The 26,255-nt window shown below is 46.6% G+C and overlaps 1 protein-coding gene across 1 annotated transcript in view; it reads left to right on the top strand.

The window, feature by feature from the left end:
* The window catches only part of LOC144754185 (E3 ubiquitin-protein ligase TRIM39-like), a 138,829-nt gene extending 115,877 nt beyond the window's left edge, over nt 1–22,952 (top strand). The window contains exon 6 of the mRNA XM_078641769.1: nt 21,911–22,952. Within this exon, the coding sequence (XP_078497895.1) occupies nt 21,911–22,425 (515 nt within the window). The 3' untranslated portion in view covers nt 22,426–22,952. The remainder of the gene's footprint in view (nt 1–21,910) is intronic.
* The last annotated feature ends 3,303 nt before the right edge of the window (nt 22,953–26,255 follow it).

Genomic DNA, 26,255 nt, shown 5'->3' with positions numbered 1-26,255 from the left:
GTGGCTCTGTGAGTGTCTGTGTGTGTGTGTGTGGGCTGTGTGTGTGTGGGGCTGGGGCTGTGTGTGTGGGGGGGCTCTGTGTGTGTTGGGGGGCTGCTGTGTGTGGGGGGCTCTGTGTGTGTGTGGGCTCTGTGTGTGGGGGCTCTGTGTGTGTGTGGGGCTCTGTGTGTGTGTGTGGGGCTCTGTGTGTGGTGTGGGGCTCTGTGTGTGTGTGTGGGGCTCTGTGTGTGTGTGTGGGGCTCTGTGTGTGTGTGTGGGGCTCTGTGTGTGTGTGTGGGGCTCTGTGTGTGTGTGTGGGGCTCTGTGTGTGTGTGTGGGGCTCTGTGTGTGTGTGTGGGGCTCTGTGTGTGTGTGTGGGGCTCTGTGTGTGTGTGTGGGGCTCTGTGTGTGTGTGTGGGGCTCTGTGTGTGTGTGTGGGGCTCTGTGTGTGTGTGTGGGGCTCTGTGTGTGTGTGTGTGGGGCTCTGTGTGTGTGTGTGTGGGGCTCTGTGTGTGTGTGTGTGGGGCTCTGTGTGTGTGTGTGTGTGGGGCTCTGTGTGTGTGTGTGTGGGGCTCTGTGCGTGTGTGTGTGGGGCTCTGTGCGTGTGTGTGTGGGGCTCTGTGCGTGTGTGGGGGGCTCTGTGTGTGTGTGGGGGGCTCTGTGCGTGTGTGTGGGGGGCTCTGTGCGTGTGTGTGGGGGGCTCTGTGCGTGTGTGTGGGGGGCTCTGTGCGTGTGTGTGGGGGCCTCTGTGCGTGTGTGTGGGGGCCTCTGTGTGTGTGTGTGTGGGGGCCTCTGTGTGTGTGTGTGTGGGGGCCTCTGTGTGTGTGTGTGTGGGGGCCTCTGTGTGTGTGTGTGTGGGGGCCTCTGTGTGTGTGTGTGTGGGGGCCTCTGTGTGTGTGTGTGTGGGGGGGCTCTGTGTGTGTGTGGGGGGGGCTCTGTGTGTGTGTGGGGGGGCTCTGTGTGTGTGGGGCTCTGTGTGTGTGTGGGTGTGGGGGGGGCTCTGTGTGTGTGTGGGGCTCTGTGTGTGTGTGGGGCTCTGTGTGTGTGTGGGGCTCTGTGTGTGTGGCTCTGTGTGTGTGTGTGTGTGTGGGGCTCTGTGTGTGTGGGGCTCTGTGTGTGTGTGTGTGTGTGGCTCTGTGTGTGTGTGTGTGGCTCTGTGTGTGTGTGTGTGTGGGGCTCTGTGTGTGTGTGTGTGGGGCTGTGTGTGTGTGTGTGTGTGTGTGGGGCTGTGTGTGTGTGTGTGGGGCTGTGTGTGTGTGTGTGGGGCTGTGTGTGTGTGTGTGGGGCTGTGTGTGTGTGTGTGGGGCTGTGTGTGTGTGGGGCTGTGTGTGTGTGTGTGTGTGTGTGGGGCTGTGTGTGTGTGTGTTTGTGGGGGACTCTGTGTGTGTTTGTGTGGCTCTGTGTGTTTGTGTGGCTCTGTGTGTTTGTGTGGCTCTGTGTGTGGCTCTGTGTCTGTGTGGGGGGCTCTGTGTGGGGGGCTCTGTGTGTGTGGCTGTGTGTGTGTGTGGCTGTGTGTGTGCTTGTGTGTGGCTCTGTGTGTGTGTGTGTGGCTCTGTGTGTGTGTGTGTGGCTCTCTGTGTGTTTGTGTGTGGCTCTGTGTGTTTGTATGTGGGGCTCTGTGTGTGTGTGTGGGGCTCTGTGTGTGTGTGTGGGGCTCTGTGTGTGTGTGTGGGTGTGGGGCTGTGTGTGTGTGTGTGTGGGGGGCTGTGTGTGTGTGTGTGGGGCTGTGTGTGTGTGTGTGGGGCTGTGTGTGTGTGGGGCTGTGTGTGTGTGGGGCTGTGTGTGTGTGGGGCTGTGTGTGTGTGTGTGTGTGTGTGGGGCTGTGTGTGTGTGTTTGTGGGGGACTCTGTGTGTGTTTGTGTGGCTCTGTGTGTTTGTGTGGCTCTGTGTGTTTGTGTGGCTCTGTGTGTGGCTCTGTGTCTGTGTGGGGGGCTCTGTGTGTGTGGCTGTGTGTGTGTGTGGCTGTGTGTGTGCTTGTGTGTGGCTCTGTGTGTGTGTGTATGGCTCTGTGTGTGTGTGTGTGGCTCTGTGTGTGTGTGTGTGGCTCTGTGTGTGTGTGTGGCTCTGTGTGTGTGTGTGTGGCTCTGTGTGTTTGTGTGTGGCTCTGTGTGTTTGTGTGTGGCTCTGTGTGTGTGTGTGTGGCTCTGTGTGTTTGTGTGTGTGGCTCTGGCTGTGTGTGTGTGTGTGGCTCTGGCTGTGTGTGTGTGTGTGTGTGTGTGGCTCTGGCTGTGTTTGTGTGTGTGGCTCTGGCTGTGTGTGTGTGTGTGGCTCTGGCTGTGTGTGTGTGTGTGTGTGTGTGGCTCTGGCTCTGTGTGTGTGTGTGTGGCTCTGTGTGTGTGTGTGTGGCTCTGTGTGTGTGTGTGGCTCTGTGTGTGTGTGGCTCTGTGTGTGTGTGGCTCTGTGTGTGTGTGGCTGTCTGTGTGTGTGTGTGTGGCTCTGTGTGTGTGTGTGTGTGTCTGTGTGTGGCTCTGTCTGTGTCTGTGTGTGGCTCTGTGTGTATGCAATATGTCTCGCTTTTGCGAGAGATTAAGCTATTGGCATTGTAAATAACAATGCCATTTATTTATATGTTTTAAAAACAAAAATGTCATGAGCGATGCCAATAGCTCTAACTTTAACAAGGATGAGGCCATTGCATTGTAAATGCTTGTTAGATTTAGAGTTAGCGGCATGGGCTCCAGATGTGATTCTCTGTGGAGACTTTAATATTAACGGGGTAGGATGTCTTGGTTTAGATCCAATCGAGAAATAGCAGGGGCGGAAGAAGAAAGTGTATCGCGCAATTTTAAGCCTAGCAAGAAATAATGCGTTAGTAGACGTATGGACAAAATTGAAGCCCTGTGACTTTGGGACCACCTACTACTCTGCCCCCCATAAGGTTTGTGTTAGGTTAGATTATTTTTTGATATCGAACAGTCTGTTAAACTCCCAGATCGAAAAACTGCCTTGGATTATCTCCGATCATAATCCTCTAGTTTTCTCCTTAGACACCACAAGGAAAGTCGGGCCTGAGCGCATGTGGACTTTTAAGCGGGGGTTATTTAAGGATAACAATTACGTTCAACATATGAAAGATTGGGTTAAAGGGTATTAGGACATCAATAGAGGTAGTACCTCCTCAGGAGTCACTTGGGATGCCTTTAAGGCAGGTGTTTGCTGTAAAACATTAAGCTTTAGCCTGTTTAGACAAACTCAGGAGCGGGTAAGGGTTATAGAATAGACTAGGGCCCTTGTGGAGGGTGAGGAGGAGTTTGCGGTGCTCTCAACAGCAGGTGCATCCTTAGAACAGGCACTTATTAAGGTGGCTAGGGCAAAAGCTGATGCAGAGGGGAATATTTCCAACAAGGTGGCAGTCACATATTTAGCAAAAAAAGAACAATGCTACGAATTTAGAGAGCGTGTGGGTCACACCTTAGCAGTTCGCGCAAGGCAAAAAGCAGCTCTATGCAAAGTTAAAGCGATTATTGATGGCTCTGGGCATTTGTTCACGGATTCAGGGGAAATCTGCGAGGTTTTCAGACCATTTTATGCAACATTATATGATGAAGAACAACCAAAAGATCCCTTGGAAATTCAATCTTATCTTAGTAATATTCCTGCCTCATATCTCTCTCAGGAGAATAGAGAAGAGCTTGGTTCACCCCTGGAGGCAGAAGAGATTTTAGCCGCCTTGGCGAGCTTACCGTCTGGTAAGGCAGCAGGGCCTGACCAGATACCTATTTAATTTTATAAGACTTTTCATGATGTAATCTCTTTGGACCTGATCGCTACAATGCAACAGGCCCAGATAGGGATTTCTGTTCCCAAACTTGGGCGGTAGCAGATATTGTAATTATTCTTGACAAAAGGGAAGCCTTCTACAGAACCGGGGTCTTACAGACCAATAACGTTTATGAACTCCAACGCAAAAAATAAATGTCCAAATCTTTGGCCGTTAGGTTATCAAAGGTTATAGACACATTGGTTAGTGTTACTCAACACGGATTTATTCCAGGAAGAGGTACAACGCAACATATCCGTAGAGTCATTACTTTATTTGATGCCACAGAAGTTACAGGAGACCCGATGTCTGTTATGCTGTTGGATGCTGAAAAAGCATTTGATCGGGTCTCCTGTGACTATCTCTGGTAAACTTTAAGATGGTCTGGCATCGGAGAGGGCTATATTCAAGCTATTCAGGTGCTATATTTAGCTCCCACAGCACGCGTCCGTGTGAATGCTGAATATACGTTGGCCCTAGAGATTAAACGGGGCACAAGGCAGGGCTGCCCGTGTTCACCACTGCTTTTCGCGCTGTATATAGACCCCCTGCTCCATAAATTAGAGGTGAACGAGAGGATTCCTGCTATAAATACCAATGGTGGTAAGTGTAAAATCTTGGCGTACGCCGATGATGTGGCAATTGTCACCCCAGCACCCTCAGAGGTCATAAGGGAGGTCGAGATGGAAGCCCTGGGGTTCGGCCGAGTCTCTGGATATGCCCTCAACGGACCTAAAACGCAGCTAATTAAGAATGAGAAGGCAGTCTGTTCGGATTATCGGGTAGTGGAATCTGGAGTTTATTTGGGGATTAATATATCTGCGGATCTGGACAAAGTGGTGGATAGGAACATAGAACCTATAATTAATAAAGCAGAAAAAGACCTGGATAGATTGCACAATCTTCATCTTTCTATAGTAGGGCGGATTCTGTCTTTACAGATTGGGGGCGGCGTGAGGTGATGAAGGTGGGGGATCTGATGGGTCTGAATGGAATGTGTCAGTTTTCTGATATTCAGCAGCTCTATGGGGTTGAGACAAAGAGCTTTTATAAGTATCTACAAGTTTGGAGCTTTCTGATAACTAAAAGAGGAGGATCAGCTGGGTTCGGGAAAAATTCAATTATGGAGGTTATAGAGGGTAGGGATAGTTGCACGAACAAAGGACTCTATGGCAAGCTGATTGCAAGTAGAGAGGATGACCTAGGGAAGTATGAAAGTAAGTGGGCCGAGAAACTTGGGGTAGGGCATGATTGCTTCCATCTTTCATTAGAACTAGCACGAAATAACCTTTGCTCGGCTGCACTCCAGGTCCAGCATTATAAAACAATCTACTCGTTATATTACACACCCACTAGGATTGCGTAATGGGGGGGGGGGGGGGGGAACAGCGGGTATCACCTGCCCTCGATGATGAGATAGTGCATGTCTTTGCCACTTGTTCACATTTACAGCCACTTCTTAGAGCTATAGAATCTTTTCTAGGGAGATCACTTGGAATTGAGACCACCCTCACACCGTCAAGAATTGTGTTAGGCGTTGATGGCGAGGGTACAGATAAGCCAGCATGTTATTTTATATTCCTGGCTATGGCAGTGTTACGAATCTGTATTGCCTCAGCGTGGCTCGACCAAATACCACCTACCTTTCACCAATGGCTGGCTAGATTCCTTTGAGAAAGAGATATATGCAAGGAAGGGCAAAAGGGGAAGAATATTAGGGCTTCGAATATGGGAGCCTTTCAATAATTGGAAGGAAAGGCAGGAAACGTGTATTTAAGCACTTTTCTTGCTTTCATGTTGCTTTCTTCGTTTCTGTGATCATATTTTAGTTAGCCATCTAGTTTTTTGTGTACATTTACTGTTATTCTCTATGCAACGAAATGTCAACTCCGGTGTCTAATTGGGTTCATTGTATCATGTATTTTTGAATTTGTGTTAACCTTTGTATATTTTGCAAGTCACCTCTTTTTCTTTGTTTGCTGTATAATGTGCTCTGTAAACAAGCATTTGCAATGCAATAGGTCTCGCATTAGGAAAGTTTGAGCTATTGGTATTGTAAATGGCAAAGTTTTTATTTGTGTTGTTTTTGAAAATAGCGAAATTAATAGCTTTGTCATTTACAATGCCAATAGTTATAACTTTCGCAAATGTGATACCTATAGCATTTGTAATGCAATATGTTTTGTATTTACATGACTTAGATGTATTGCTATTACAAATAATAATGGCGTTTAATTTTTTTAAATAACTAATACTTAAATAAAAGTTATTGTAATTTATAATGGCAATAGCTTAAACTTTTCTAAAGAACTTTTGTGAACCAAGACCCACATTCACGCTTACCAAAACAATGACCAACCCCCCCCCCCCCCCCCCCCCCCCCACAAAAATGTATAAAGAAAAGAGCAACCGGACACAAGATCGGGCAGTGGTTAGAGAGGTGCCAACACAAGCAAGAGACAATAGTCTGTCAGAAGCAGATGGGCTTGTAAAAACCTGAGCTAAACTCGTGGGTCCAGTGAAAACCATACTGCAAAAATATCTTACTATGCTCTTGTGCGCAGGGCGGAGTTGACAAAGCGCCGAGTTGTGAAACGTAAACTAAAATTAAATGCCAGGCTTTTTTTCCTTGCAGATAATCACGTTAAACAACTCAGTGGGTGAGAGGGCAAAGATGCGTTTCAGATGCAATTGCAAGCATCGCACTGCTAACATTCCTTCGAAAACCTACAAAAGGCGTAATTTACATGATCAATGCGAGCAGCAACAGTTAAAAACGTCAAGACAAACTCAGAAAGGAAAACTAATGTCATGTTGCCACTATTGCCAAACACATCCTCGTCTAAAACCTGGTGCACGGTGGTGCGCTTGCAACACACTGCGAAACGCTCTGCTTCGAGGACAGCACGTGCTGCAGGTGTTGCCCGCGAGGGTTGCCAGTGGGCCGTTGTGCCAATTCGTTGTAACTCAACAGAAATGGGGCAACTGCTGACAAAATCTGTCGACCATTGCACAATACAATGAAAAGGAGAGGTACAAAGAGAGGGTGAAGGGATGGGGAAGGAGGACAGTCACAGAAGGGCCAACAAACTAGAGGAAAATGAGAACCAGCAAGGGAGCTGAATAACCTATAGAAATAAATTTAAGGCGAGGGAGATCTGTTACAAAGGGCATGTCCGTGTTGGAAAGAGGGGAATCCAGATAGACTATAGATCCAGCAGGTATTACTGAGTTGGATCCAGGGCAGCCCCAGTGAAATAAGATGGCTGTGAGCAGTGCAACTCGCAGGCAGTAGAGCATTCAGCAGCCCATACACTGAGATTTGCATTCCGAGCAACGACCTGATGAAAGCGAAAGTGAAGGAGACCTTATTTTCAGCTCCAGAAGGATCTAAAATAAAGTTATCACTTAAAGGTCTGTCAGCACTACTTTTGGTAGAGGCTGGCTCTGGCTGTGAGATAGCTCTAGCACGTAACACTGTGATATCAATACAACTAAATAAAACAATGCCACTCAGCTTATCACTCACAAGTGCTTAAAACTACACCAATATGATTTAGAGCCAAGTTATGTTCCCAAGACATGTATGTTAGATACACGTATGCACTTTAATGATGTCGTCGGACATATCTATTTATGAGAAACTTCACAAATATCTCTGCAAGAAAAGCAGTAACCACTGAGCTGTATATATAAAGCAAACTGTCGTGACCTGCATGTGGGAGATTTAGCAGCGGACACATTAACTCTATGCTGTTTTATGATGAGTCATGAAGAGCGAATCCTGCGATTGCACAACTCGCTGACCTCTCCAGCAAATGTATTAACCACCATCGCTCTTACCTAAATTATGCCTTGAAACTTGCTAGGTACATAATATGGAGCAGGTGCCATAGCCCCGTAAACCGATTTAAAAGCAGGGTGTTTGTGACCATATAATTTATCCAGAACTCTTGCTGCTAATTTCAGCGTACGTAGATTCCCAGAGAACGCTCCTCGTCACTCAGCCGCCTCTCTGCTGCCAAATTTATAGGATGCCGGAGTCGTTTTTCCCCCTTTCGAGTACCGCCGGCCTGCGACCAGGAAGTCAGGCAGGCCGGCGCGACAACCGGAAACAGAAGTAGGAGGACGGGAGCCTACCCCGCCTCCCACGAGCCGCGATTGTTTGGAGCACCGGAGCAGGCAGGAGCCTACCCTGCGCCCCGGTGCCGGAGGAGGGAGGAAGAGTCCTGCTGCCGGGCCCTGCAGCTGAGGAGAGCCGCCGCACCAAGGAAGCCGGTGAGTGGGTTGCTGAGCTGCGAGGGGGGGCATGTGTGTGCGCGCATGTGTGTGTGCGCGCGCGCGTGCGGCGGGGGGGGCTGTGTATGTGTATGTGTGTGCGTGTGTGTATGTGTCTTGGAGTGCGTGTGTGTGTGACTGTGGAGGAGGGGGGTGTGAGCGAGTGTCTGTCTGTATGCGCGCGCATGTGCACGACGCGGGACGGAACGTGCGCGTTCGCGCACCCAAATCCAGGAAAAAAGCTCGTAACACCCTCTTGTCCTCCTTCCCCCGTGACAGGCAACATTAGGTCTCCAGCTGGACACCTGCATCCTTCGGATGCAGTTTACCAGCTCGACCTAAAAAGGGGAAAAATACTCAATAAATATATTTTTAAAAAAAATATGTTTTTAAACCAAAACATAAATCAAGCAGAATAGGAACATATCCTCTAGTCCCTATTGGTAGGTCTGAATGCTTTCACTTTTTTTGGAAAATAGCATTCCGTTTAAAAAAGATAGCCCTAAAATAAAGTACTAAGAGGAACAACACTCCAACCTCTAGACATTTAGTAAGTTTTTTTTTTTTTTTTTTTTTTTACACATACTACTTTTAATTTAAGAAGGGCTTCTTCAATTCCTAAGGTCGACGCGTTTCAGCCCAACTGGTTTTGGGCCTCATCAGGACTAAGGTGTATAAGGATAACTTTTGATAAGGACCCCTGACTTACATATAAATATATACACATATATTTTCATCTATTTACATATATAGATAGATAGATATAGACACATAAACCTATACACAGGAACTATATGGACATATTGGCCATATATATTATACTTATTCCTCTCTCGAGGTGACAGTCCTTGAGAGAGTATTTAATTTTATCCATCCATAACTCTGCACCAGGAAGTGACATCTACAAAGATCTCTAATTACCATAGAAAATTATATCATCCGTGACTCAATCAAAGTAAGCATAAGAAACAAATAAAGGAAAGAAAAAGTCCCCTTAGTGCAATAAACCTTAACCTCAACACAAAATACAACAATGTGGAGAAAGGGGTAAATAAATCCAAGACTTGAGAATCCGAACGTGTCTCAATAAATAAAAAGAACTATGTAATGCCACTATTCTAATCGGGTGCACAAGACCAGGTCTGTAATTACCACTCTTATTGATTAGTTGCGGTTTCAATGTCCACTGGAATACACTACCGACAGCTAAAAAGGGATATACCTTGATGGAGCTGCAGACATGAAAAAAATTGACCATCTATGTAAAATGTATCTTATATCAATCCAGTAGTCAAAAGCAGATTAAAACTAATTCCTTATCTAAAGGTACATCAAACCATTTAGGGCACTTGTTTTAAAAATGTCCGTTAGTTTAATCCAACTAATTAATAAAGCACAAGTGTTCCTTCATGATCTAAATATATAAGAATTCAGTAAATAGGTCCTACTTTGCCATAAACTACATTTAATGTTTTTTCAACAATAAAGGCGCGGTGTAAAAATTGTCCTTACTGGCAAACATTGAAGACCGCTGCAGAGAAAAGACAATTGAGACTCACGGCAGATTCAGAAGGCCCCCTGCCCTACTACCGGAAAGTGATACACCGGAAAAAGACATTTAAATCAATAAAGCCTACGTTGCCCATATCCCCAGTGTCTGTCAGTCTATTCGAAGGGACAACTCTAGCAGCTGCACCTAGCCCAGCGACTAGGGGCGAACCCGAGGTGTCACAAAAACAAAGCTGTTTCATACCTTTACTTTCTCCGCTCTATGCGCACGGTGTCTATCAACTCGCTCTGAAATGTCAGGTCCGTGATAAAAGTCACGTGACCGGGGTATGTGTCCTTACGGCTAAGAAGGCTGTGTAGACACTAAAACAGACGTCACTTGACGCTGAGGATAGACTAAAGTATTTCAGATTCCATAGGGTAAAAATGGAGCTTTCGTGAGTCCAAATAACCCTGCAAATTCAGCCAACTACAAATATCCAATGAAAATATATAAACTAATAACTTATTAGAAAATATAACCCCAGAAGTGAAAAAAAAATAAAGTTAAGGAAAGATGGAAATTATATTAAAACCTCATATCCCACGTGTGATCTGCCACTCCGTACATTCCATCCGGTCTACGTTATACATTTAAACCATAAGTTAGATCCAAACTGTAGAAATTACAGCAGAAAATTCCTGGTAACAATATCTAGTAATATAGTCTCTTCTGTGGAAACAAAGACAGTAGATGCAAAGAAAGCTACTGTAAAGGTGACCAGATTTCATCCCAGTCATTAAGACCTAGTCTTGCTGTATGATATTTTTAAATTAACCTTGCTTCTAGTCTATTCAATTTTTCTTGTAATTCATAATTTTGGACGTTTTGTGGTACAATTAGTACAGACCACTTTATATCGTAATAAGTTGTTTTTGTTTTGGAAATGGTGTACTTAAGGGCGCTCCCTGTGTTTTACACTTTATTTTTGATTGATGTTGCAAAATCTGTTTCTTCACTGCTTGCACCGTTTGCCCTATGTAAAACCTTATTACATGGACATTTCAGACAGTATATAGTATTTTTGTAATTGCAGTTTGAAAAAACTCTTTGAACATGAGTCTGGCCATTGATGTCTATTGTTTTGAATTCTCTGTCGATCGACAGGCCACACAATTTTGGCATCTATAATGACCAACTACAGATGGTAAACTAAGTAAGCTCCTAAGATCATTCCTCGGGGGTTCTGTAACGCTTGCTGCTCTCACTAGTTGCTGTCGAATATTTTTTCCCTTTTTTAATTGCATACAGGGGTTTGGGACTGCCTAAGGTGTCCATTAATTTACAATTAGTTTGAATGATTTTCTTAACTTTATTTGTTTTTGGGCCATATGTAAGTACACATGTATGGGGTGTATTTTCATTATGCTGTTTAGGAGTAAGTATTTCCTCTCTGCGTATATCACACCCTTTTCAATGCTGTTTTGACCAATTTTTTAGGATATCCATGCGTAATCAGTTTAGTCTTTAGGATTTCTGCGTTAATAAAAGAATCCTCCATATTTGTTCAATTCCTCCTAATACGAAGGAATTGCCCATATGGTAAGTTTTCCTTTAAAGTACGTGGATGGCCACTGGTAAAGTGTAAAAGTGTATTTCGGTCAGTAGGTTTAGCATATAAACTGACTTCCAAGTGACCATTTTCATGCTGGATAAAGACGTATAAAAAGTTTATCCTTTCACGGTGTTTAGATACTGTGAATTTAAGCTCAAGTGTTCTCGAATTTAACCTATTGTGAAATTCAGTCAATTTTGCATCATCTCCTTCCCAAATCCTAAATATGTCATCAATATAGCGACACCAAAATCCAACTTGGATCTTAAATGTGTTGGTATCGCTATATATCCACCTTTTTTCGAGTTCGTCCATGACGAGTTTCGCTATTTCAGGTGAAAAACTACACCCCATCGCTACTCCTATTACTTGTAGGTACAACGCCTCTTTAAAATTAAAAAAGTTGTTCTTGAGGCATATAACCGCTAATGATATTATAAAATCTGTTGGGACCTGATGTGGTCGTTCTCGTTGTTCTAGTTTATGTCTCATGACGGCCAAATTCTCATCTTGCAGTATTTTCATATACAACGATTCAATATCGAAGGATACTAAAAGCTGATTTTCGTTGTTATAAGGAAGATTTTCTACCTTGGATATCAGGTCCAAGAAGCCCTTGTTAAATTAAAGTTGTTTGTGTAAAAAAAAAAAAAAGTAATAAATGTTTAGAGGTTGGTGTTGTTCCTCTTAGTACTTTATTTTAGGGCTATCTTTGTTAAACGGAATGCTCTTTTCCAAAAAAAGTGAAAGCATCCAGATCTACCAATGGGGTAATAGATAATAGAGGATATATTCCTATTCTGTTTGAGTCTTTTTGATTTATGTTTTGGTTTAAAAAATTAAAAATGATATATTGTATATAATGATGAGTGTGTGTATATATAGAGAAATACAAAAAGTTTTCAACCCACCCCCCCTTTCTTTGCATCTAGACACATAAACTTTTGCTTAAACTGCTTTTTGTCCATGAAATTAATTTGCATATGTTTAATCTGGAGAGTGAACCTCGTCAGAAGGAATAATTTTAAGTTTTCGTTCGATTTACTGTGCAGTATATATTTGTTTCAACGCATTGTTTGTATTTACATGTGCTTGTCTACCCAGATGCGGTTAGATTAATTGGGTTACCCCTTTGATATAGTCTGGATTTCGTAGAAGACACGCCCTCAACACACAAGGCAAGGCGTGCTTGAAGAAGCAACTTTGTCTTAGTCCTTCCCACTCTAATGACGTAATGGCATGATCTTGGCATGGCTACCGCCCAGGGCTGAGCCCCACCTTTGCTCATGCGGAGGACTTACGCAGCAAAAGCAGAGTCTTTGTAAGTGTGTGATTCAACACAGCCACTGGAGGTATCCTTGCAGAGTAAAAATGGCAAGTAAGCCGTAAGTTGCATGACCACTGTGCTATGGCAGAGCTTACATGAGGCCAGCAACCAATGGGAGTCGGAGCGCTGATTATGTGGCAATCCCATGCAGTGGTTGCTTTTTTTTTTTTTTAAAAGAACAGCGCTGACTGTACCATTGTTTGCAGTCCATGTGCCTCAAATCTGCGACCAGGTTAAGAAGAGCCACACCACTTGTTGTTTTGTACAGAACAAGTGCTAGAAAAGCCAACAAGTCTTCTTTTTTTAAAGCGAATTATGTATGAGTGGTTGTGTCGGTTGGTGCCTGGGTGAAGGCGAGAGCGTGTCAAGGGGCGATCGAATGCAGGTATAATGAAGGGCATGGGTAAATGGATTATTACCAGAGTGCACGGCAGTATGAATAGGTGAGTCATAGTGAATAAATGCTTGAAAAAGTGAGTGCACTGATGAATGATGCATGCACAGATGAATGAATGAGTGTGCATGAAGGCACACAAGCTCGAACAGGAGAAGTGGCACAAGATGTCCCAAGTAACGTGCAAACTAAACAACAACAGCAACATTATTTTGAAGCGTTCAGCTGCCAAACCACGCAGAAGCTGGCATAGTTCCTACCCCAAAATGGCTCAGTGGCTGAAGAGTCCAGTCTTGAGCAGTTTCCTAAAGAAGCTACAGCATCCTTTTGTGGACGCGTAGTAAATTAATAATAAAATGTCCAAACACTCATGCACTCTTTCGCCCAAAGCTCATTTAGCTTAGCCACACGTTTAGCCTTCTTGGCTTGTTTCTTTGTGCGTTTGACAAACATTGCCTCTTGCGTCCTTGTTTCATATTTGCAGTGGCTTGGTGTAGAACACATGTCTTGACCACTTATAAGGCCTCAGCTTGTTTACTTCATTCTATTTAGTCAATGCTGCACAGTAATCAAATTGGGAGTGAATGGTCATAAAACAGCTCTCAAAGCCAATCATTTAGGGATCTCTGTAAAAGGATGAACCTGCTCGTGCCTTATCTCTCCCAATCTTAAATTTACAGTTCCTACTACCTGGTATGCCCAGCTTCATCTGCCCTATGTGCGTCACTTTCGCTTTCATATTCTATCATTCTCTCTCTCTTCGCGCTACCTCTCACATATATACGCAAATAACTGTCTGTATACCATCTCACTCTCCCTTTCTATCACTTTCACACTTGCTCTCATATGTAAAACACATTTCCATTACAACACCAATAGTTCTAACAAAAAAAAACAAATTGGGACCCATTGCATTGCAAATGCTTGTTTTAACCTTTCACTGTACACAAAAATTAACCCTCCTACTCCTATTCTTTTCATCAACAAGAGCAAACCACTCAGTGCTCCAGCGTAACTCGCAGGTCGTAGCACGCCAGTTCCGCAGCGGACCGGGATGAACCCTATGATGAAGCATGCCACCAAGGGGCAACCCTGGTGGTTGAGGGTTATGTAAGAAAGCCTAGAGCTTCCTCCTTACCCTGCAGAGAGTCAGCGCATATAAAACGGACGGGCTCCTTTATCTGAAGGTATAGAACAGTGCACCGCCTAGTACAGTATTATGGCTCGTGCAGTGTGGGGACATGTGCACTGTACAGACCTGTGCACTGTACAGCAGTGTGCCATCTAGTTCTGTGTGCTGCCTGCCTAGTACAGTGCACCATTAAGTACTCTAGAGTCACTTGTGTTGAATACACTCTAGTGCTGTGTCTAGCACTGTATTGTGCCTATGGCAAAGTGTACCTCCTGGTACTGTGTGCTCTCTCGTGCTTAGTGTTGTATGAAGTTTAATAAAGAGAGATACCCAATACAGTGTAGAACATTGTACCTTCTAATTGCTGTGTGTTGCAGTGTACCATCTAGAGCAGTGTGCTCTCTAGGGCTGTGTATTTATTAGTACTGAGTGACAACTAGTAATGTGCACTACCTAGTGCAGTGTGCACTCAAGGGCTGTGTATTGATTAGTACTTTTTAACGACTAGTAATGTGCACTACCTAGTGCAGTGTGCTCCAGTGCTGTTTATTGATCAGTACTGTATTTCGACTAGTACTGTGCACTACCTACTGCAGTGTTCTGTCGATCACAATGTTTTGTTTAGTACAATACGCCTTCTAGTTTGATGTGCGGTCTACTCAAAAGTGCTATCTTGTAAAGTGGGCCTTCTACTCAGTGTGCTTCCTTATATTGTCTACCCACCAATAACCGTTCTCTCTGGTGCAGTTTACCATTTAGTATGGTGCAGAGTCTAGTGCTGTGTGTTTAGCAATAGTGGTGTACCGTATATTACAGGTTAATGTCTAGTAAAGTGTTCTGTTGAGTTTGTTCGTTGTAAGACTGACAGAGCTGGCACTTCTTTTCATATTAAAGAAGTACTGGTGCTCTTCCTTTCACAGTACAGAAGTACAGGTACTCAGTGCATTGACAGTAAAGGCCCATTTAAAGCTCTTGTTAATTTTAGTAAAGTGTGCATGTTCTAGTCCAGTGTGTCACTAGCATAGCTACCTTTAAACACTCTGCACAGGGTGACTTAAAGATAATCTGGGAGACCCCAAATGAGGGATCAGGTTGCAAGAGCCACAGGAGCACAGCTGGTTTGTCTTTACCCAGGCCAGGTGGCCTCTGTGCTTCACAGTGGTCTTAGTGGTAAGGGATAAGCTTGTGCAGGGACGATCTCTGGTCAGCTGGGCCACTCACGAAGTGGGTCTCAGGAGTTCTGGTGTCCCTGGACAACTGCTCGTCACCATGGCAATTGGAGTCCGGATTGGACTCTTAGTCTTGGTTCAGGTTGCAGAGGGTCCGGTACCCCGGATATTGGTATGGCACGGCTCCAGTAGGTCCTGGTGTCCTCTCACTAGGTCAGGTGACAGGTCTGACCCTCAGGAGCTGGTGCACCGCTGCTGGTTCAGATGCTGCGTCAGTGTCGTCGGGAAGCTGCAAGTTGAGAAGCTGGACTCTGCAGGTTTGGTGCCTGTGGACTGCAGGAGAGTGGCTCCTCCATTCCGAGAGAGGTGTTCCGAGTTTCTTGGAGGCTTCACAGCAGCAGGACGAAACAGCACACCACAATGGTTGAGTCTTGAGGCATCAGGCAGGGGTTTGCGCCAACATTCTGCAGCAGGGTCTGTTCTGAGGTCAGCAGCTCTTCTTTGTCCTTCTTTTTTTGTCTGTTGAATCTGACGTCAGGGTCTCGGGAGAAACCTAAATACTGTATTTAGGGGCGTTAGAGGTAGTAGCCAATAGGCTACTTACCTTTAGGGCGTCTACATTCTCTATGTGCCCACCTCCAGTGGGAGAGAGCACAACCTAAACCGTGGTTGGCAGCTTTCCCTCAAAGCAAGATAGAGGAAACTGATTTGGGGGGATCACTTCTGCTGCCTGAGGGATGGTGAATGGCTCGGAGTGGGAACACCCCCTAATCTTACTAATTCTTTCGCCTGTTCTCCCACAAAAAGTGGAGTAGGACAGTGGAGTTGGCATCTGCTTCTACCAGCAGATGAGCTGGGTAATACTGCAAAGGCGGAAGGGTCTTTGAAGCTTTCCACTCTACAATGCAGTTCCTGCTTGGGGAGAAGGTGTTATCACCTCCACCAAGAGTAAGCTGTGTTTCTAGCCTCGGAGAGCCATGGCTCTCTTCCCATGAGGTCAGAAACCGGTCTGATAGTGGCAGGCTGGCTAAGGCTAGTCATACACCACACCAGTGCTGGTAGGTTTTCAGGGGGCACCATTAAGGTGCCCTCTGTGTACATTTATTAATAAATACAAGACTGGCATCAGTTTGGATTTATTAAGATGAGATATTTGGTACCTAACATCTCTGGGTTCAGTAAAGCCATCATGGTGCTGGGGAACTCGTAAGGACGAGTGTCCAGCCCATGACCTTTTGTATGGCTTCCGTTTTCTCTTACAAAATACAAAAATGGACTTGGGTATTGTAGGGGCATACCTGCTCAGACGAATATGTCCACACATTTGGTATAGTGCACCCTGCCTTAGGGGTGACTTACCTATATCTCATTCAGTGCTGTGAGGCATGACAAAAAGGGCTGTGTGCCATGTTGACTGTTCAGATTTCTCTGCACCAAGACACCCAGCATGCAATAGCAGTCTGCATAGTCTTGGTGAGGGGTCCCTGTGGTGGCACAATTCTTGCTGCTACCCTAGTGGACCCTCTTCAGTCCCAATGCCATAGGTACCAGCGGTACCATTTACTAGGGTCTTTCAGGAGTGTCTGAAGTTGTGCCAATCGTGGTACAGCTTTGTGAGAGAGCTCTGGCACTGGGGACCTGGTTGGCTGGGAACAAGTTCACTTTAATTCAAAATTACATCATGTTCCAGTAACGTGTACTTTTCAGTGTTGTGTGCTTCATAGTTTAGTATTCTCCCTAGTGTATAGTGCTGTTAAACCAGTGTGCTAGCTCCTGTTGTGTGCGCTGTAGTTCAGTGTTCTAGTGTAGTGCACATTCTAAGACCGTAATTTTAGGTGCCCTGGTTAGGCCCATTTAGCATTGCTGCACATTTTCTTACACTGCCCCCTTTCTCCACAATTACATTTTACTGTGACCTTTGGCACATATTCGTGTACGTAACAATGTTGAAAACGTTTCTCTGAAACTCCTTTGCTTACACATCTAGCTTTGGACAACATTATCATGAGGCCTCGAACACTGAGTACAAGGCCTTTTGTGCACATTTTGCAAATGTCCTATCTTCATCAACTGAGCGACAGGGCTATCTGCATACCCATAACAACACTAATCTGCATGTACATCGTAAGGATACTTTTTATTATAAATAAAGGAGCATTTCTGCTGACGTCGAGGGGTCCCTGCATGAGGCTTTGCCAAGCAGCTGCCTACTATCCCCGTGTGGGGTGGCCAAGAGTTTAGTTCATGTGTGGTGCAGTGATGTATTTGTAATTTGGGTAGTGTAGTGTAATGTATGGTTCATGTGTGGTAATGTGGTGTGGTGTAGTGTAGAATGTGTATGTAGTTTAGTTTGACTCATATGACGTGGGGTATGCTCCATGAGTAGTGGTTTAGTGTAGCATGTGTCATATGTGCTAGTGTCGTTTAGTGTCCTATGCAATGTTTGGTAGTGTGGTGTAGTGGAGAGCGTCCCATGTGTGATAGTGTGTTGTGGTGTAGTATACGTCATGTGTGGTGTAGTATGTGTCCTGTGTGGAGTAGGGCTGTATGCATTGAGTAGTATGCATCATGTGGTAGTGTGTTGTAGTTTGGCTCAGGTGTGGTGTAGTATGTCGTATGTCGTGTGGTAGTGCAGTGCAATGTAGTGTACCTCATGGTAGCATGGTGTAGTGCATTATGCCAGTGTGGTGTAGTGTTAGACCCAGAACATTTCAAGTCTGTGCAGAGGCTACTGAGCTGGGTCACCTCTCTAGCTTCCCATTCATCCTGCCCAAACTCCCTCACAGCAAGTACTCCTGCTGGCTCTGCAGACTTAGACATGACAGTTGTGAACACAGAAAGGTTTCCAACTACAATGGCAAACCACAGGAAAAAAATACTGATCACCAAATGTTAGGCATAGCAGTTTCTGGCTGGCTAGGACGCATCGAAGCCAGGCAGAATCTGCCATCCCAGATAGGATGAATATGATACACTCATCCGATAACCTGTGCTCACTTTTGGGTCGCTTGGCACAGAGCATGTCAAGCTTATCCTCAGGGTCAAAGTATAAAGTATTTGCACATCACCACCCTCACCACAGAAAGAATCCACTCCATAAGTATAGAACAATGGTCTTTTGTATTGCACGCACATTGAAATCAAAACGACATACACATTGGATATATGCTTTACAGTTATATGCAATTGTCGAACTATCCCATTATCAGCAGAACGGCATGAACATATATCTACTAGTCTTAGGTATTCACTTGCCCCGTTATCCCGTCAGCCTCCTAAGCAACATAACCCCATGTGCCTACTTCCTCGAGGTGTTCAGGATCTAACCGATCCCTTCCACATCAACGACAGAACCATATATGCAGGCTGTTCAGGGGCATTCCACTTTCCAGAAATCACATTAGCATAAAACAAGACATTCCCAGTATCGCATACCTCGTACAGTTGTAACGGTCAAGAAATAGAGGTTTTGACTATGCCTCGTGACCTAGCTCCTCAGCCACTCAAACCAACCAATGATACATGATGCACCAGCTGGCGACACTTTGGTTAGATTTTTGCTACCACCTAAAGTGGGAGGAAACAGTTGCTTTGTTTGTTCCATCCAGATTAAGCCCTCAGGCAACCAGTGGCCCCTTCACAAGTGTGGAATCACTATACTCCCTGTAGGCAAGAGACTGTGACACCGGAAGCGGGTGCACTTCCAGTTTGGAGAAATGTTTCCCCTCCTGCAGAGGTGTGAGCTGCAGTGGCTCCAGTCATCCAGCTGTGGGTGCACACAAGGCACGAGACGTCCTCGGATCCAGTCATGGTATTCTCAACAACAGAGTACCTTGTGGTGTGGGTCCAGGGAGAGGGAGCCAGCGACCTCTGATTGAGGCTGTGATGTCTGGCACTGTCGTCCTCTCGATCTGGAGGTCGGAGACATTCCAGACTTCCAGCTCGGGTTCCGCAGACTCTGCAAACGTCCCCCAGCACCCCTCGGACACCACATGCTACATGTAAGCTCAGGTCCCTCGGATTCAGCAAACTTTCCCAGCACTCCTCGTGCTACGGCACCCCCAGGTGGGCCGCAGATTGTTACAAGCACACTCCTAAGCACAGTGTGAGTACTGCATACGTCAGAACGGACATTGTTCCGCTACACCCTGTGCGGTCCTTATGATCTTGTGGAAACAGAGAGATACTTTCTGTCCCTCGGGTCTCCTGGACAGAAGGCCAGTCAACCGGCCCTTGGAGAGTGCTTAGGGACCTGGGCCACGACAGTTAGCAATTAACTGCAGGCCAGCAAATTCCCATCACAATCCACTGAGTGATAGTCCCCTTCATGGAGCACAACAAGCCCCAAGCCACCACAAGTCTGTGGATAGTCCAGTTGCTGTCCCTTCTGCCCCAATGGTTCCTCTTGTCAATGTCCCAGTATCGAACCAGCATAGTATGGTTCCAATCCCCTAAAGGTCTCTAACTCCTGAGGTCACAGCCCGAGTAGTTATACCCACAGTGGCCTTTGAAGATGAGATCAGTTCAAAAGGCCACCTTTAAAATGCACAGGCACGCTCTAAATGTAGTCTTGTCTGCCATTCTACCCTATGTTTAGTGGGGCCAGGGCCCTGCCCTTGGAATGGAGGTGCCAATTCCGGCCCCTCTTATCCATCCCAGAAATCTGCAGTTTCTTTTGAGGCCCTAGTTTATGGCTATCGTATCAGGTATGCACAGCTGTAACTGTCCCCCAGCACCCAGATGTGGATTTGAAACATGCCGACAGGCACACAAAGCCACAATCGCAGAAATTCCCACTTCCCAAAGTGGCATTTCCACATTAGTAATGTTGAATTCACTCACCATACCGGAGAGGATTTGCCGTTACAAACTCCTTGATATCGAGCACTATACTGCCACTCTTCTGCATGTAGCAAATGCAGCTCAATAGACGTTCCACATATACCTTATGTCAATAAATGCAATAAGCAGGCCCCACTGTGCCATTCACTATCCGTGTATGTGGAGCACACAATCAATCAATCATAGCATTTGTATAGCGCACTACTCACCCGGAAGGGTCTCAAGGCGCTTGGGGGATGGGGTCTGCTATTGCTCGAACAGCCAGGTCTTGAGTTGTCTCCTGAAGGCGAGATGGTCCTGGGTCAGCCGAAGGTGGGCGGGGAGGGAGTTCCATGTCTTGGCCGCCAGGTAGGAGAAGGATCTTCCTCCAGCGGTGGCTCTTCGGATGCGTGGTACGGCGGCGAGGGCGAGGCTTGTCGAACGTAGCTGGCAGGTGAGCGTGTAGAAGGTCAGGCAGTCGTTGAGGTACTTGGGGCCCAGGCACATGCCCTACCTCTTCCAGACACCACACCCTGCCCCCAGGAAGTACTCCGATGTAGCAAGAGACATGCAGAACCTTGACAAACAGCTTTTTAAATGTCAAGCATCATTAACCTGCGCACACAGGCCCTGCCATTGCAAACCTCCACTGCTCGAACGCGGATGCTGCTTTTGTTGCTGGCCACCATGCCGTAAGACGTTTAAACAAGTTCTTTGCCGGAAATGAAAGGAATTTAAATTGATGTTTCTTGCTGTGCTATATCTCAATAAGAGTAACACATTATAATTGATCAAACGCTGAACTTTTTGAGCCCTGAAGAAGTCTCGATTGAGAGACGAAACGCGTTGGCTAAGAGAATTTCACTTATGTACTTGGATTTTAATCTTTGGATCAACTAATAAAGAATTTATTCGGACCATCAGTGGATTCTGGACCTGCTCTTTATATTATTTTGCTCTTGGACTGACTCCATGTTAAAGGAATGTTATGTTATTTTTGATGAGTGCTGATTCCAAAAATTCTTGCATTTGTGGTTTGGGCCTTTGCCCAATTGGGAGTAAATAGGGTTGTACTCCATGGTTTCCTGAGCACCATCACGAGACTAGTAAGCCACTTAATTAACAGGTGCAGTAGTTTGCCTCGACCCTTCGTTGCTTCTTTATGCAAACCTGTGGCATGTTTGAAGAGCTATCTCCGTGGGTGGTACAACCAGTGCTGCAGGCCCATGGAGGAGCATTTGAGTTACATGCCCTAGGTACATGTCTTACCCCTAGACAAAGGACTAATAGATAACCCAAATCAGCCAATTATGTATATGACAAACACAGTGCTTTGGCAATGAATGGCAGTGTCAAAACTGCACACAGTTCTAAGACTAGCACATAGATCAGCGGAAAATCGGGAGGGACAACAGCAAAAAGTCGAGGGCCATTTCCAACATGTAGTATGTCTTGTGTGGTGTAGTGTAGTATGCCTTGCGTGGTAGCGTAGTGTAGTATGCCTTTTGTGGTAGCGTGGTGTAGTGTAGTATGCTGCATAGTGCAGTGTGCTGTTTAGTAGAAATATCCTCTCTATGTAGCGCAGTGTGCTGTTTGGTGTAGCGTAGTATGTCTTGTGTGGTAGTGTGGTGTAGTGTAGCATGCCTCGTGAGGGATAGTGTAGTAAGCCTTAAGTGTGGTAATGTGATGTAGTATGTGCTGCGTTGTACAGTGTAGTAGAATGTCCTATGTAGTGCAGTATGCTGTTTGGTGTAGTGTGTGCTCTAGATGAATGAGCGCTTTAGTGTAGTGAGCAGTCTAGTGCCGTGAGCTCTGGCACAGCGTGTTCCCTTGCATAGTGTACACCTTCCAGGTGTGGTTTAAATAAATCATATGTAAAACAGAAGCAGTAATTACAGTCTTTCTTTGTGTCATTAAATCTCTAATTGTGAATCTCTTCTCTGCAGTGATGGTGACTCTGGATCCTGACACGGCTCATCCACAGCTCGTCCTGTCTGAGGGGGGGAGACGTGTGAGTGACACGATCAGAGCACTGACCCTGCCGGACACCCCCAAGAGATTCACCTCGTACTTGCCCTGTGTGCTGGGGAGCGAGGGGTTTACCTCTGGTAGACATTACTGGGAGGTGCAACTGCTGGAGGAGGGGATGCAGTGGGTTGTGGGGGTCGCAGCAGAGTCTGTGGACAGGAAGGGAGATATCGCATGGTCACCTGAGGGGGGAGTCTGGGCTGTGGGGGGGTCGCGGGGTCAGTACGATGCTCTCACCTCCCCTGTGACCCCTCTGTCCCCGTGTGAGGAGCTCCCGAAGCTGGGGGTGTATCTGGACTACGAGGGGGGGCGGCTGTCCCTGTACAATGCTGACTCCATGGAGCTTCTCTACTCCTTCCCGCAGGCCCCCTTCACGGAGAGGCTCTTCCCGTTCTTCTTTCTCGGGGGAGGAACAGAGCTGTGGCTGGTGTGAGAGCTGCAGAGACCTTTATCCCCTCGTCCCACCCTCCCCTGCAGTGATAATAATGTAAGTGGATAAGTCTCTTGAGAGGGACCCAGTTAAAAAGGATGTTTATTTCAGCTGTAAAGGGCTCCTTTGCCCCTGCAGTCTGTTCAGCGCCCCCATGAGATTGTTCTCATGGTGGCAGATATGGCGTCTCGCAGTAAACGGGCAGCCCTGTGAATTGTTATTATTAATACATCCTTGTCTCCGTATTACAGGACTGACTTATGTCCCACAGTTTCCAGCTCCTGCAGCAGCCCCTCAGGGTCTCTGCGATGTATGCATTGTTTGTAGTAGGGCTTTATTTACTGTGTGCTGGGTCATAGGTCAAGGAACAGCCCTGCCAAGTGTAGTATCTTGTGTTGGACTAACACAAATTGATTAAATTCTCTGGGAATTACCACACACATGTGGGCACTTGACATGGTTGTTACAGCTCCTGCCAACGTTCCTTTTGTAAAACTGCTGTTGTTCCTTAAAATAAAGTTATTTGAGTAGCAACGTCTGTGGTCTTGTAGCCTAAGCGGTCAGGTGTGCATCTGGCAGGGAACTCTCAAGCCTCCGAGCGCAACACGCCATTGGCTTAAAAAGCCACGACTGACTGAACATTTTACAAAAATATCTGCATCTGTCGGTGGCTTTTACCAGCTACAGCCACTGCTGACGTTTACACATTATAGACAAAGAACAAGCCCAACACTCCAAGGGGATGTAACTGACCTTGCGGAAGTACTCCTGGAGCATAGTCAGTTTTTGTTGGTTTGTTTACTGTTTTTATTGATTTTTAATATCACATAGCAACAGAGATACAATTTACATGAAGACATCACATCATAGAAACCATAGACGTGAAGCTATCAAATATCCCGAAATGCAAGAGAAGAAAGAGCGATAGAAGAAAAAAAGAGAAGGGGAGGAACAGTAGAGAGCAGGAGCAAGGGGAAGGACAGAATAGTCCAGTAGCCACGCCTCTCAATGGAGCCACCCTCTCACCACATGGGGGAGTCAGGGTCAGTGCTCTTACCAACTCAATTAAAGGGGGAAAAGCGTTTTTTGCAAGGTCAGTCGTGGGAAAAACTCATGCAGTCGTATGAGCAATCTAAGGAAGAAATATTTGGGTCTGGTCTCTGCCAAGAATCCCTGTCAATTGACCTAAGATAGTGTGTCAAAGGACTCCAGATATCTTTGGGTCAAGAACGGACGGTCATCCGCTCCCAGTATCCATCCAGCATCTCCTGACAGAGTGCTGCGTCACGCAGCCAGTCATTCCTTTTAGGGGCCCCGTGCCCCGTGGAGTGGTGTGGCTCACTGGTTAGAGGCGGCAGACCCGGAAGCAGAGAACAGCCCGGGACCAGGGTTCAATTCCCGACGCGGCAGGCTCGTGGACCAGGGTCAGCGGACTCGATAATTCTCGCTTCGGTGCCTACTCTAAACAGGGATCACACTCGGCAACTCTGGGCATTAGCTTGCCTCATCTCTAAAACGACCCCCCACATTCGCCGGGGATGCCTGGTTTCACCTTGGAAATACCCAGTAGGGACCATCTCCTAGGGATAGCCAGGACGGGTTCCCCAGCGGTCTATAGCGCCACGACGCCTCAGGGCAGCAGTGCGCTTTACAAGACACATACATTTATATTTACATTTACATTTTGCCTGGCCCAGTGTATCGCAACCCCAACCCTGCGCATTGTGCGGGACTCCAGAGGGGTCTCTCTAACATAGCCTAATTGAGCAACGAGGGGCATGGAGGCCAGGGCACGGCCAGTAATGTTAATGATGTGGCTGCACACCTCCATCCAATAATCCTGGATATAAGGCTCCCCCAGGCCAGATATAAGACAGAAGACAGCGCAACGCAAGACTGCGTGCATCCGACACCAGACCCATCCATCACAGCTGTGCCGGCGTATGATAGATTCTGTGTAAAACTTCGCTGCATACATGCATAAATTTGCGTAATGACACTGCTTGGTAAAGAATTGGTAAGCTCTTCTTAAAGCACCGCAAACACCGGGGTGGGGGTGCCAGAAAGTTACTGTGGAGAGTGTGCATGGACTCCTAAGTTGGTAATAAGTCATTGCTTCCAGAAGAGAAGACTGGGAGTTCTGAAATCCCTGTTGGTAATTAAAGAAGGAGCCTTCAGGGTATGCCGCTCTGATGGAGGTTAGCTGCAGCCTTTGCAGACGCGCCTGCACTCCTGCCTCAGACTCCGCCGGGAGCTGTGGGTGACCCAGGATCGGCACAAAAGGGGCGAAGAGGTGCTTCAAACGTGCTCTCTTGGGCAGCTCATTCCATGCCAAGCCCATACATGTAACCGTATCGACCTGTTGATGCACCATATGAGGAGGACCATTAAGCACAGTCTAAAGTGGACACTGAGCCGTATGACCTGCTTCTGGAGCAGTGTGTAGATGAAACTGAATTGGGTGAAGCCAGAAATAAATAAAGTGCGCCTGGGCACTACAAAAATAAAGGTACATATCCGGCGCTCCCAAACCACCCTGTGCAAATGGAAGTATTTCCCATGCAACAAGGTGGGATCGCAACTTCAATCAATCATTTGTAAAGCGCACTACATAAACACGAGCATCTCAAGGCGCTGGGGAGGGGGGGGGCACTACTGTTCGAACAGCCAGGTCTTTAGTATCCTCCTGAAGGTCAGCAGGTCTTTGGTCTGTCGTAGGCTCAGTGAGAGGGTGTTTCATGTCTTGGCGGCGATGTGGGAGAAGGATCTCCTGCCGGTGGTTGTTCTTCGGATGCGCGGGAGGGTGGCGAGTCAGAGGTCGGCGGAGCGTAGCTGGCGGTTAGGGATGTAGAAGGAGAGCCGTCTGTTGAGGTAGGCTAGGCCGGTTTTGTGGAGTGCTTTGTGTGCGTGGATGAGGAGCTTGAAGGATATCCTCTTGTTGACGTGGAGCCAGTGCAGGCTTCTCAAGTGGGGGGTGATGTGGCCGTGTCGTGGTATGTCGAGGATCAGTCATGCTGAGGCGTTTTGGATGCGTTGTAGTCATTTCATGAGCTTGGTCGGGGCTCCCGCGTAGAGGGCGTTTCCGTAGTCAAGTCTGCTGCTCACGAGGGCGTGGGTGACTGTCTATCTTGTATCTGTCGGTATCCATCTGTAGATCTTGCGGAGCATGGGAGGGTGTTGAAGCAGGAAGAGGAGACAACGGCGTTGAGTTGCTTGGTCATTGAGAGCGTTGAGTCGAGGATGATTCCCAGGTTGCGTGCGTGGTTGGTGGGTGTCGGGGCTGCCCCCAGTGCCATTGGCCACCAGGAGTCGTCCCAGGCTGAAGGGTTGGAGCCGAGGATGAGGACCTCCATCTTGTCCGAGTTCAGCTTCAGTCGGTTGATCTTCATCCAGTCGGCGACGGCCTTCATTCCTTCATGGAGGTTGGCTTTGGCAGTAATTTATTTATTTAAAAAAGTTTTATATAGCGCTGGCTAGACCCGGAGGTATCAGAGCGCTTTACATGAGCATCAGATCATAGTTACAGGTTACATTGTTACAAAGGTTACATAGTTCTTAGAGCATGGCAACATAATTACTTGTAAGGTCGAGATAAACAATAAGCACAAATACGTAAGGGGAAAAGCAGGCAAGGTGAGAGATTCAGGGGAGGGGGTTTGTAGCAGGGGAAGTAGAGAGATAATGAAGGTGGGAAAGAGGAGGGGAGGGTGAGAGACACAGCATGGGAAGAGGAGGGGAAGGGTGACGGGGGCACAAACCGGTAGACGAGTCAAGGCAACGTCCAAAGTCCAGTAAGCTGTGATCCCAGGGAAAGTGGTATCACTTCCTTATCT

Source organism: Lissotriton helveticus, chromosome 5_1 (genome assembly GCF_964261635.1).
Source record: "Lissotriton helveticus chromosome 5_1, aLisHel1.1, whole genome shotgun sequence".
NCBI classification, from domain to species: Eukaryota; Metazoa; Chordata; class Amphibia; order Caudata; family Salamandridae; genus Lissotriton; species Lissotriton helveticus.
This window is presented reverse-complemented; position numbering and strand designations above follow the sequence as displayed.